The following is a 12,407-nucleotide window of genomic DNA, read 5'->3' on the forward strand; positions in this document are numbered from 1 at the left end:
CTGTTAGTGCCTATAGTTGCCAGAATTCAAGTTACCTTAATTCGGAGCATAATTTACCAGTTATCTGCTCTAAATAGTTCTTCTGGCAATGGATTTAGAGTAAGAAAAATAACAATATTAAAAATGAAATAAAAACATTTTAAAATATATAATAGTACTGGTTTTTAAAAAGTGTATAGTGAATAAGTTATTCAGAATGCATTTTTTTAGCTTAGGAACAAAAATTATAGTTAAAAGAGATTTTGTTTTGTATCTTCTAAAAATGTTAGATACTTATGTACAAAAACTGGTTATCATTAAGTCTTAAATAATCTTAATCTGGCTTGTTTGCAAACCTGAAAAAATGGCCTGCCATATACTTTTTTAAAACCCACACAGGATGTGAGGGGAGTTTTTTCCAGGGGTGGGAAAATTCTGTTTTCCAAATATAATTTAATTAATGATTTCTGCTGAATTGTGGTGTGTGTGTTTTCTTCTTGTTTTAGGTAATGGACCCCACCATGATCGAACCAGCATTTATAATCCCTGCAATTTAGTTGATGGAGTTTACTGCCTCCCAATAGGACACTGGATTGAAGTTTCTGGGCATACAGATGAAATGAAACATACAACTGATTTCTATTTTAATATTGCTGGACATCAAGCTATTCACTGCTCCAGGTAACAAAGAAACAAAAATATGCTGCAGGGTGAATTAGGTTGTAACAGGTGTGCCTTAGGTGGGGTCTTACATAAAAATGTGCTGAACATGTGTAGTTTCCAACATTTCCTGTCAGAAAGCTGTTCATATTATCGATATAAATCATTCTGCAGTTTATATTCCAATTTTTCTTCCATATTGGAGGAATGAAAAAAGAAAACTTCAGATCTCTTTCCTATTGTCGTTTGGTTCACTGGTATCATCCCTCTTTGGAGGGATATAGGACCCATTCAGCCAGCCCACCCCTGGTGATTCACAGAACTAAAGAGTTTCCAGAGAAAGCTTGAGATTTTCCTCAAGTCTTGGTGGAAAGTTCAACCAAGGGCTTAGTCGCTGTTTGAAATGGGCAGGTGGCTGGGGTCTTGGATTGCCTCTCCATGTGTGCAAATCCTAGGAAGCACCTTGCTTGGAGTATTTTGGGTGAAGGTTCAGAGTGAGTTTGACTGAGCATAGGCAATTTGAATTCTGACTGGACAGGCCCAGCTGAGATGCCTAGGGTCAGATATTGTGGTGCAATCCAGGATGAGTGTCAGCGTTCCAGAAAACCAAACGCCAATAGCAAAACTCCGAGACAGGCGTTTTCTCAAAGTTCTATTTTATTTGAGCTGTCATGCTGGCACATCTGGGAAAACCTGAATCTGAAAGTTCCAGGTTTTCCTCCAATAATTAAAAATTACAAATCCATCCATTGCACCATCATTCCATCACATGCCCCAATCACCATCCATTCCAACCTGAAACATCCCTTCAACCACTCCTCATCCAAGTGCAGAGTTAACATGACCTTGACTTTAAGTGAGAATGCTATTATGTCTAACTACATATGCTCCATAAAATGCCCCCCTCCCAAATTCCTAAGCACAAGACTATGGCAGCATGGAAGCTTCTGGTGCTAATGTGACTTCCAAAGCTGACAATGAGGTTGAATCAGTGACTCCTGAAGAAGTAGACACAGTTATCAGGTTGGCCACCTATTCATTGGATCAGCCACCCTTCTGGAATGTGAAAGTGGCTAAGCAAGTAACCTGGGATTGGATTGATGCTATGGTGTCAAACTCTTTGGGAAGTACTGCTATTTTAAAGGAGGTTATGGTGTGCCCCCTCCTCAAAAGGTCATCCCTAGATGCAACACTGTTAAGTACCTGTAGGGCTATCTCCAATCGTTTCCTTTTAGGGAAAGCTGTTCAGAAGATGGTTTGTCTGCAGTTGATCGTATTTTGGGATAGGGTAGCATGCATTGTTCTTTGGTAACTCTGTCCCTTCCTCTGGGACTGGTTTCAATCAGTATTTGTTTTGGATGAAGGGGTTGTACTCTAGGCCCTTCCATTTTGGGGGGTGCTGTAGGGCTCAACTGTCTCTCCTTTTATTCAATATCTACATGAAAATGCTACTTGAAGGCATCCACTGGTTTGGCATTTGGTATCCACAATTTGTTGATGATACACAATTATATTTTTCAACCTCAAGCCAGCCAGGGGAAGCTGTTGAGGTACTATCCCAGGGCCTGAAGACATGGAGGTTTGGATAAGGAGGATCTGACTCAACCTACCAAGACTGAGTAGCTATTGGGGCCATCTAGATATGGAAATATTCTACCTTTGGTCTTGATTGGGATTGAACATCCACATTTAAGGATGACACACAATCTGGAGTACTTCTAAACTTACAGCTCCTTCTTGAGGAGCATGTGGCAGCTATGCTTAGGAGGGTCTTTGCACAACTTCATCTTCCTCAGTTGCACCCTTTCCTAGATTAGAAGCCCCTTCATATATTCAATAATTCGCTAATAATTTCATGGGCTGTTGCAATGCATTACATGAGCCCTTGAAGACCGCTTGGAAATTTCAACTGCTTCAGAATGCAGTGGCATAGAGAATGATGGGCATGCTTTAGTGTGCCTGTGTGACACTTATGCTTCCCAAGAAGTTACTAGTAACTTCCAGGTGCAATTCAGGGACTTATTAAGCCTACATGGTACACAGCCTGATTAAGTGAAGGATCATGTATCTCCTGTGGCATTAGGTGTACAGTCCAACAAAGTTGGCTCCAGGTTTACCCAAAGATCTTGTGTGTTTGTTTCAAATCTCAGAGATAAATATTCTGGTTTACCAATACTTAAAAAAAATACAAAGCTCCCTTAAATTGTATCTTGATGGTTTAGATAGTTTTGGGCAACAAAATTAATGTTGTCATAATTGCTTATGTGTGTGTTTTTTCAGCTTCCCACTCTTATAGCTCCTGGTGGTCTTCATCCAACAACTAACCAAAACTGCTTAGTTCTTTTGGAATCACCCAAGGCCAGCTAGGTGCTACCATCTGCTTTGATCCTCAATGCCATTGGAAAGATTAATAATTGGAAAAAGTCAATATGAAAAACTGCCAGTAATTGACGTACTTTTAACAGTACTTGACATTTTGTTGAATGATTATCTGATTAAAAACCTCAGCAATTACCTTTAACATTGAGCACTGTCTTCTTTATTAGCACTATCAAGCAATCCTCCTTTTTGTATTTCAAAACTAAAATATTTATTGCTTTAATGAACAAAGTCCTCAGTGGCTTTCCACAAATATCTGTAAGTAGATGCTGATCTCCACATTCAGCTTCTTGACTAACAGCAGTAGTAGCATTGAATTCTAAAGTGAATTAAGAGAGACAAAGATATGAGGTAAGAAATTCACTGTCAGGAAGAAAGAACCAAAACAAAAAAGTAGCCACAGGAAAAGAAAGAAATAAAAGCATTGGGTCAGAAAGTCAGGCAGTAATAGATATCAGATTAAAAGAAGCTACAGGGACCCTGGAAAATAACAAAGTTTTGTTCTGAGAAAGTGATCTGTCATGCAGCAGAGGCAGCTTGCAGCCTTGTAACCCTAGTGTGACTGAAGCTGGCTAATATGGAACAAATTAGATGAAGTCATGAGAAAAGTACCTGGATTTGCTCTTTGTATATCGTGAAATGTAGCTGCCTGTCTTCTGTCTAGCTATCTAGTAAAGCAGTAGGAAATATTTATCTTCAAGTAGTCCTCACTTAGTGTCTTCCTTGTATAGCAACCATTAGCACTTAAGACAGTGATGAAAAAGTAACTTTGTAACGTGTCCTCATCTTTATGACATTTGCAAGTCTGTAAAGCAAAAAAAAAAGCTGAAGTAAAACCATAATAAACACAGTTCACTTAGCCTATGCTTCGCTTAATGACCAAGTTGTAATCCCAATTGCAGTTGCTAAACAAGGACTACTTGTACTTATTATGGAAAGGGGAGAAAAACATCTTTTGTAGGAAAGTTATTTTAATTTAGAATATCTCAATGTAAGTGTAGGTGGCAGCATGTGAATAAAATTCAGTCAGTTTTACCAGAAAACTATCACCTTGCCCAATATAGTCAGGTAGCAGCAATCAAAAACATAGAATAGAATAGAATAGAATAGAATAGAATAGAATAGAATAGAATACATTATTGGCCAAGTGTGATTGGACACACAAGGAATTTGTCTTAGCGTAAATACTCTCAGTACCATAAAGAAAAGACATTTGTTAAGAATCAAGAATCATCAGGTACAACACTTAATGATAGTCATAGGGTACAATCAACACCCAAATCATACCAGGAAACAGTCAAGTGGGAGGAGATGGGTGATAAGGAGTGGTGAGAAGATTAACAATAATAGTGGTGTACACTTTGTAAATAGTTGAACAGTGTTGAGGGAATCATTTGTTTAGCCGAGTGATGGCTTTCAGGAAAAAAATGTTCTTGTGTCTAGTTGTTCTGGTGTGCAGTGCTCTATAGAATCGTTTTGAGGGTAGGAGTTGAAACACTTTATGTCCGGGATGTGAGCGGTCTGTAAATATTTTCACAGCCCTCTTTTTGACTCCCGCAGCATACAGGTCCTCAATTGAAGGCAGGTGGGTAGTAATTGTTTTTTCTGCTGTCCTAATTATCCTCTGAAGTCTGTGTCTGTCCTGTTGGGTTGCAGAACCAAACCAGACAGTTATAGAGGTGCAGATGACAGACTCAATAATTCCTTTGTAGAACTGTGTCAACAGCTCCTTGGGCAGTTTGAGCTTTCTGAGTTGGCGCAGAAAGAACATTCTTTGTTGTGCTTTTTTGATGATGTTTTTGATGTTAGGTGTCCATTTTAGGTCATGTGATATAGTAGAACCTAGAAATTTGAACGTCTTTACTGTTGATACTGTGTTGTCTGTAGTATTGTAAGAGGTGGTAGTATGGGAGGGTTTCTTCTAAAGTCTACCGCCATTTCTACGGTTTTGAGTGTGTTCAGTTCCAGATCGTTCTGGTTACACCATGAGGCAAGTTGTATAACCTCTGTATGCAGATTCATTGTTGTCTCAAATGAGACCAATCACTGTTGTGTTATCAGCAAACTTCAGTATTTTAACAGATGGGTCCTTTGAGATGCAGTCATTGGTATATAGGGAGAAGAGAAGTGGAGATAGCACACAGCCTTGTGGGGGCAGGCTGTGCTCATTGTACAGTATTGGATGTGATTCCACCTAGCTTCACCTGCTGCTTCCTGTCTGCTTCCACTTACAAGTGTGTTCAGGTACCACTAGTTGGTTTAATTTACTTAGAAGAGTGTCTGGAATGATGGTATTGAATGCTGAACTGAAGTCTACAAAGAGGACCCTTGCGTAGGTATTTGGAGATTCAAGGTGTTGTAGGATGTAATGCAGAGCCATGTTAACAGCATCATCTGTCGATCTCTTTGCTCAGTATGCAAACTGCATGGGATCTAACGGCAGATCCGTGATGGTTTTCAGGTGGGACAGCACAAACGTTTCAAAGATTTTCATAACTACAGATGTTAGAGCAACTGGTCTGTAGTCATTCAGTTCCTTGATGGAGGGCTTCTTTGGCACTGGGATGATGCTAGAACGTTTGAAGCAGGAAGGAACAAAGCACATCTCTAGTGATCTATTGAAGATTCGGGTGAAGGTGGGGGCCAATTGGTCAGCACAGACTTTTAAGCAAGAAGGAGTTATCTTGTCTGACCCTGGTGCTTTTCCTGGCTTCTGTCTGTGTAATAGATCTTGCACTTCTTTTTCTGTGATCACCAGAGGTTGTGAGCCCAATGGATTGGGGCCAGTTGTAGGAGGCTTGGCTGTTGTTGGTGTGTTTGAGATGTGGGTTGTGGAGATAGGTGGCTGTAATTTCTTTTCAAACCTGCAGTAAAACACATTCAGGTCATCTGCTAGTTGTTGATTTCCTTCTACCTGGGAAGGAGGTTTACTGAAGCCAGTGATGTTTTAAAGAGTTTTCCACATGTTTGCTGGTTCATTTGTTGAGAATTGATGCTTTAACTTTTCAGAATAGCTTCTTTTTTCCGCTCTGATCTCTCTTGTTAATATGTTTCTGGCCTGGTTGTATAGCATTCTGTCACCTTTTCTGTAGGCTTCCTCTTTGGAACGACGTAGCTGCTTAAGTTTAGCTGTGAACTATATCTTGTTTTATCTACCATAAAATACATATGCAGAACTAAGTAACAGCTTTTGGAGGCAAATCTGGGCAGCATGAAACTAAAGGTCATCCTTGGCTTACAACCAGTCTGTTACTTACTGTTTTAAATTACAATGGACTCTGAAACAGGGAGTTATGGCCTGGATTCAAAGTTCCAACATTTGCCTCCCCCCCAGCCCCCTGCACAGTCAAGTAACGCCATTTTGGGTGCCTGGCAACTGGCCTCAATTTGCAGCCATTTGCAGCATCCTAAGGTCACGTGACTGATTTACACCATTTTTCTGGTTTCTGGCAAAAATTACCCCATATTGAATAATGGGTTCATTTAACAACCACTGTGTTCACTTAATGACCACTGCAAAAAAAAGATAGTAAAATCAGGTGCAGTCACATAGTGACTCACTTTATTACTGTCACAACTTATGACTAAAGTTGAAGCCTCAATTAGTCGTAAATTGAGGACTACCTGAATAAGGACATCAAATACAGTTCTTGAAAATAAATACCCAACTTAAGTGAAAATGCTAATTGAAAGTAGGCAGGGGTTTTTAAAGTTATTTTTTAACTACCCCATAAAAAAGTTTCAGGTTTGAAATGTATTGAGTTTTTATTATTATTATTAGTCTGAATCAAGCCTTTAAAAGGTGAAAATCTCTTCATTGAAAGTTATGACTGTAACTTACCAGAGCAATCCATTGTGGGTTGGTAGACAGACTTAAAAAAAAAAGCTGAGAAAGATTGGTTAGCCTAAAATTACCCATCTGGTTTCCCTGTCTGAGAGAAAACTAGAACCTGGTTTCTTTACTGTTGTTTTGAAATGTGTTATTTTATGCTTAAAATCCGGAGAGTCATAAATGGTATTCTCAGGAGACTGGCTGTTTCACTTTCCAACTGCTTAGGAACTGTCATTTGCTCCTTCAACTTAAGCTGGGGACTAAGAAGTAATTCCAATTAGAGTGCTGTAACAGCATGCTCAGAATATATCTTCCCTCTGTGTCTTTATGGGATTAATAATATGCTGCTGAGTACTTTGCTTCAAACTTTTTTTTTCCCAACCCTTGACAACAAACTGAGAAATTATGAATTCATTCTGAGTGTTATTAAAAATTCCATTACCTTGTGATATGCAAGTAAATAAAAGCAGGAAATAACATACAAATTAATAGAAGAGTACTGGATAAAACAGGATTCGTATCAGTAAGAATGCTGCCTGTGCACAATGAGAAATTTGTCCTTGTATGTGACTTTTGTTCCTTTTGAGAAGGTGCAGGCTCTTGCCTCAAGGTTGAACCATTTATTAATTCAGAGATGTCAAGATGAAGAAGGCAAAACAAATGTATTATGACAACCCAAGATCCACCTTGTCCAAATAAATTTTAACAACCCAAGACCTGGCTTAACAGATAAAATGCTCAAAGTTCATTTGAAAGTATCAAGTAAAGGAGGAAAGTATTTTGGATAGCCCATTAAGGCTAAAAAACTATATCCGCCAAAACTATATCCACCAAAGTACATGCTTTATTTAATATCTAAGTCCTAGCCAAAAGCTTCAGCTAGTGCATATTCATCGATATTCTATGAGAGTCATTAAAATTTCTGGTTGCCATTAATATCACACTGAATTATTCATTCAAAAGATAGAGAGGGGACTAACATGCTTCGTTATCGTTGCTTTTTGTTCAGTTTGAATTAAGTTCAAATGTAACATCTAGTTAAATGTTTAACAAAAAATGTGAAAGCTAAGTGTCTCTAGAATGTATTTTTTATTTCAAAATTATAACATGGCACTATGAAAGGGTAAAGGAATAACTTTTAACTGGAGTTTAGTGAACCGTATGGTAGGAGCAGAAAGCCAATGTGATGCTCTATAGTTAAAATAATCACACAGTTATTACAATTGTTGCAGGTCCTACATTGGGAATAAAGTTTTGATGCCCAGTTCTTAATCTTATACGATAAAATTAATTATCATATCCAATAATCATTGGGATAAAATGTGATGAGTTAGGGAACAAAAATAATTGTGGTCTAACTCATCACATTGTGTAAATATCCTTTTTTTAAAGAGTCTGACTACTGGCCCTAATTAAAATAGGTTCAATAACTTTCTAATAATCTATTATTGTTTCTAACACAGGCAAGTGGGATTTCCCTTTTGAAGTTGGTTGAAAATTAGCTACTGATTTCACTTGTTCAAAACTCAAATGGTTCATAAATATTAGGTCTGAAGACTAAAGAGGGGTTTGTGTGTGCTTCACTTTGATAAAGGTTTTGATGCTGATCAAGGCAGCCAGCCTCCATGCTTTTGAGAAGTGGAGCATCTTACTTTTTCCATGCTGAGGCACTATTTCCCTCCAGCAATTAGTGTCACTCCACAAAGCAAAGCAGTGGCGTTTCACCCCGATATATCATACAATTAAATACTACATGCAAATAGATGAGCTGAAATATGCAGCTGTATTAAGATGCTTATAGATAATTTGCAGATTGACCCAGAGGTAAGAATACACATTTCTGCAGCTTCAATATTTATGTGTGTATATACATGTGTCTATAAACATACATAAACACAGCCTAAACGTATTTGTGTTCTCTTTCTTTGAGTGTGTGTATAAATCAGAGATATGCACAAAATAACATTGACAAGAGGCAAGAGTGAATAATAAATAAATCAGTGAAAATTAAGCCAAAATCATTTTGCCAACCATCCTTTATACATTTACATCGCCAAGAGATTGAAAATTCTTAAATAATTGTCTTTGGTGTTTTAATATTGAGAGATACAAGTTATATATAAAGGGTAGATGCTAAAATGGAGGAGCTCTTTTGCCTCACTTTAGTCAGAACCTGGATGGTACCAACTAAAATCATTGATGGCAGAAGTAATGGCAACAGTTTCTCTTGCTTCAGTGTAGAAATTCACTCTCAACTCATGGAAGGATGCCAATGTAACTTTGCTTAGAAATTGCAAAAAGCACTTAGGATTAATCATGCAAGCAAGGGTGGGGGGCTTCACCCTTCCCAAGTTATGATCTAAGTGCTAGACCCCACTGTAACTACATAGCCAAAAAGGCTATGTTGTTAATCTAATCCTGCGTAGCTTTTTCTCTGGTAATATCACACTACTAACTAGAGCAGAGGTCTCCAACCTTGGCAACTTTAAGACTTGTGGACTTCAACTCCCAGAATTCTAGCTGGCTGGAGAATTCTGGGAATTGAAGTCCACAAGTCTTAAAGTTGCCAAGGTTGGAGACCTCTGAACTAGAGCATACAAAACATTTGCTGGACCAATACTTAAATAAAGCTCATCAGTCTGGAACTGGCATTACGTAACTGATATTAACACAGTTGAGAAAGTCCAGAAATATTTCACAAGAAGAGTTCTCCATTCCTCTACTCGTTGCAGAATACCTTATGCACCAGACTTGAAATTTTAGACCTAGAAAACCTAGAACTACTCTGCCTTCGGTCTGATCTAAGTATAGTACATAAAATTATATATTGCAATGTCCTACGTGTCAATGAATACTTCAGCTTCAACCATAACAATACAAGAGCATACAATAGATACAAACTCATGGTTAACTACACCAATCTTGATTGCAGGAAATACGACTTCAGCAACAGAGTGGTCAATGTCTGGAATACTCTACCTGACTCTGTGGTTTCTTCCCCAAACCTCAAAAACTTTAACCTTAGACTGTCTACTATTGACCTCACCCCTTTCCTAAGAGGCCTGTAGGGGGCGTGCATAAGCGCACCAACGTGCCTACCATCCCATGTCATATTGTTTCTTTTTATTTTTCTTATATGTATCCATTTCATGTATTCATAACTATGTTTATACTTGGCCCATCAGCTGTTCCAGGCTCAGGGGATCGCCACCACTCATCGCCACCACTTCCTATCACTGCCTCCACACATCTCATTTTCAGCCTCAGCACACCCCATTTTTGGCCCGTTCCAGGCAGCGACGATCAGCAGCGATAGGTAGCGGTAGTGATCCCCTGAACCTGAAACAGCTGATGGGCAGTATCCTGGGTGGCCAATCCAACTGCCAATCAGCTGCTCATCTTAAATCAGGCTGTGCTGAAGCTAACCAAGCTGTTTGCTGTTTGCTGCAAGGAGGCAAATTGCTGGGACGCAGAGGCAGATTTTTTTTTCTTGTTTTCCTCCTCTAAAGCTAATGTCCGTCTTATATTCCAGAGTGTCTTATAGTCCAAAAAATACAGTATTTCATTAACACAAATATTGTTAAGGTTGTAGATCACAGGTGTCAAACTTGCGGCGTCACATTGCCATCAGGCGATGTTTCATGATGTTTTTTCCCCTTTGTGGAGCTGGGGTGGGCGTGGCCTGCGTTTGACACATCTGGCCTGTGGGCTGCCAAATTGACACCCCTATTGTAGATAGTCCATAAACAGGACTTCTTTGCCTTTAATGGTCAAGGCACTCTTGGTTTTTCTCTCTATCATTTTGATATAGTCTATCCTTTTTCAGCATTTGGATATAGTCTCTCTCCATCCATGCCAGTCCAGTTCTCAGTAGTTTTATTCATATTGTTATATTCTCAGTGCTCACTTCTTGGAAGTTCTTTCTTGGAGAATTTTCACCAGAAGTATGAGCTAATACTGAAAGACAATGTCATTGTCTGCTACAGTAAAGCATATTTCTGTGTACCTTCATTTTTTTTCAAAGTTTCTGTTATCAATTAATTAACTTTTACTGGCTCCTAGTAGGCATTTCTAGGTGCTGGTTGTCACCTTTAAAACTACATGGGGCCAGCATACTTGCAAGATCTCTTTTCCCATATATTTTCTGACTATTCCATTAGATTTACTAGAATGAACATTCAGAGTCACTTGAAGGGATCCTTCTCTGTCATGGTGCCTGCCCTATGAAGCAGCCTCTTCCTTGAGATACAGGTGGCCCTGACTCTAGTGATCTTTCAGAAGGCCGTAAAAACCTGGGTTTTCCTCCAGGCATTGCAGCTTGGATGTTAATTATAAGAGCTCTTTATCATCCAGGGTTTGGATAGATAGATGGATGAATAACAGAAACTACCTTCCTTTCCCTCTTATCACTTGTATGAGCATTATATGTTACTAGCTCTTGAAATACTACCACAGGGCAGATCTATGCAGTATATCTAAGCCTATTGGGACTCATGTTGTACAAGATCAGACTTTAAACACACAATAAAGCTCTGTTTTCCACAACTGTTTTACCCTTCAGGTGTATTAGGATTATAATTATCTGATTTCTCAGCCACTTGGAAATTGTGGTAGATGTAGCCGTAATATTTCTAGACAATCGGGAAAGGTACTAATAATGAACCTGACAATCATGAAGTGTTTTGTGAAATTGAATCATAACACTTAATGGGCAAGTAAGTAAAGTGCAGTTTAAGTAGATAATAAAAGTAGGAGTCAGTGCTGGATTTACCAATAGAAGTAAAAACAGCACTATAAGTTAATGGCCAGAAAAGTAACTTAATTTTGGCAAGTATTCACTTTAATCATAAGGAACAAGCATAGAAAGCTGCATTATAAATAAACAAGTTAAATTCGTCACTTCATTATAGATAAACAAATTTACTGAAATCTGCTTGCCTCTCTTGCTTTTACACTGCTTCTTGACTTGGTTGAATTGCTTGTGAAACTAGAAGATGGTTACAAGGTTGGTAATTTTCTAATGATTCACAATGCAAAATGGCATCAGAACAGCAGTGACATTTTACAACCACAGTCTTGTAATGTCTCTGTAGGTAAAAACAGGATTCATATAATTAATTGAAAAAAGTTTGTTCTAGTTTCATCTGCATTCACAGTGATTTGTCAACTTTAATTAAGAATGTGCAGAGTTCAATAGGAAATCATTCATCCTGTGCATTGATATTGTTAAAATAATTTAATGTCTTGTGACAGAATAGTAATTGCAAAAGTGACTTTATAAAACCCCATGTTTTCTTAGTATCTATTTACTGCATTTTAAATTGAACATTTTCAGAACCAGCCTCAATCACGTTGGAGTTGTTACATTGTGTAGAAAGTAAAGAAGATGATCTCGATGGAGATATGTACAATTCGTTGCTAGGGTGTTGAGAAATGAAAAATATTTCATTTCCACAACAAACAGGTAATGTTTGTAAGCAACTCAGATAGACACCTCTCTAATTCACTAAAGTATTAGAAGGAAGATAAAATACAGTGCAGTCTTATTTGCAAGTCT

The 12,407-nt window shown here is 38.3% G+C and overlaps 1 protein-coding gene across 3 annotated transcripts in view; it reads left to right on the top strand.

The window, feature by feature from the left end:
* EPM2A (EPM2A glucan phosphatase, laforin) overlaps positions 1-12,407 on the top strand; it is a 78,298-nt gene that overhangs the window by 24,181 nt on the left and 41,710 nt on the right. For all 3 annotated transcript variants that reach the window (XM_087939843.1, XM_087939837.1, XM_087939851.1), the window contains exon 2: positions 486-660. In XM_087939843.1, coding sequence (XP_087795969.1) covers positions 486-660 — 175 coding nt within the window. The remainder of the gene's footprint in view (positions 1-485; positions 661-12,407) is intronic.

The sequence above is a fragment of the Pseudonaja textilis genome, chromosome 1 (assembly GCF_049901715.1).
Source record: "Pseudonaja textilis isolate UNSWEBS1 chromosome 1, rPseTex1.2, whole genome shotgun sequence".
NCBI classification, from domain to species: Eukaryota; Metazoa; Chordata; class Lepidosauria; order Squamata; family Elapidae; genus Pseudonaja; species Pseudonaja textilis.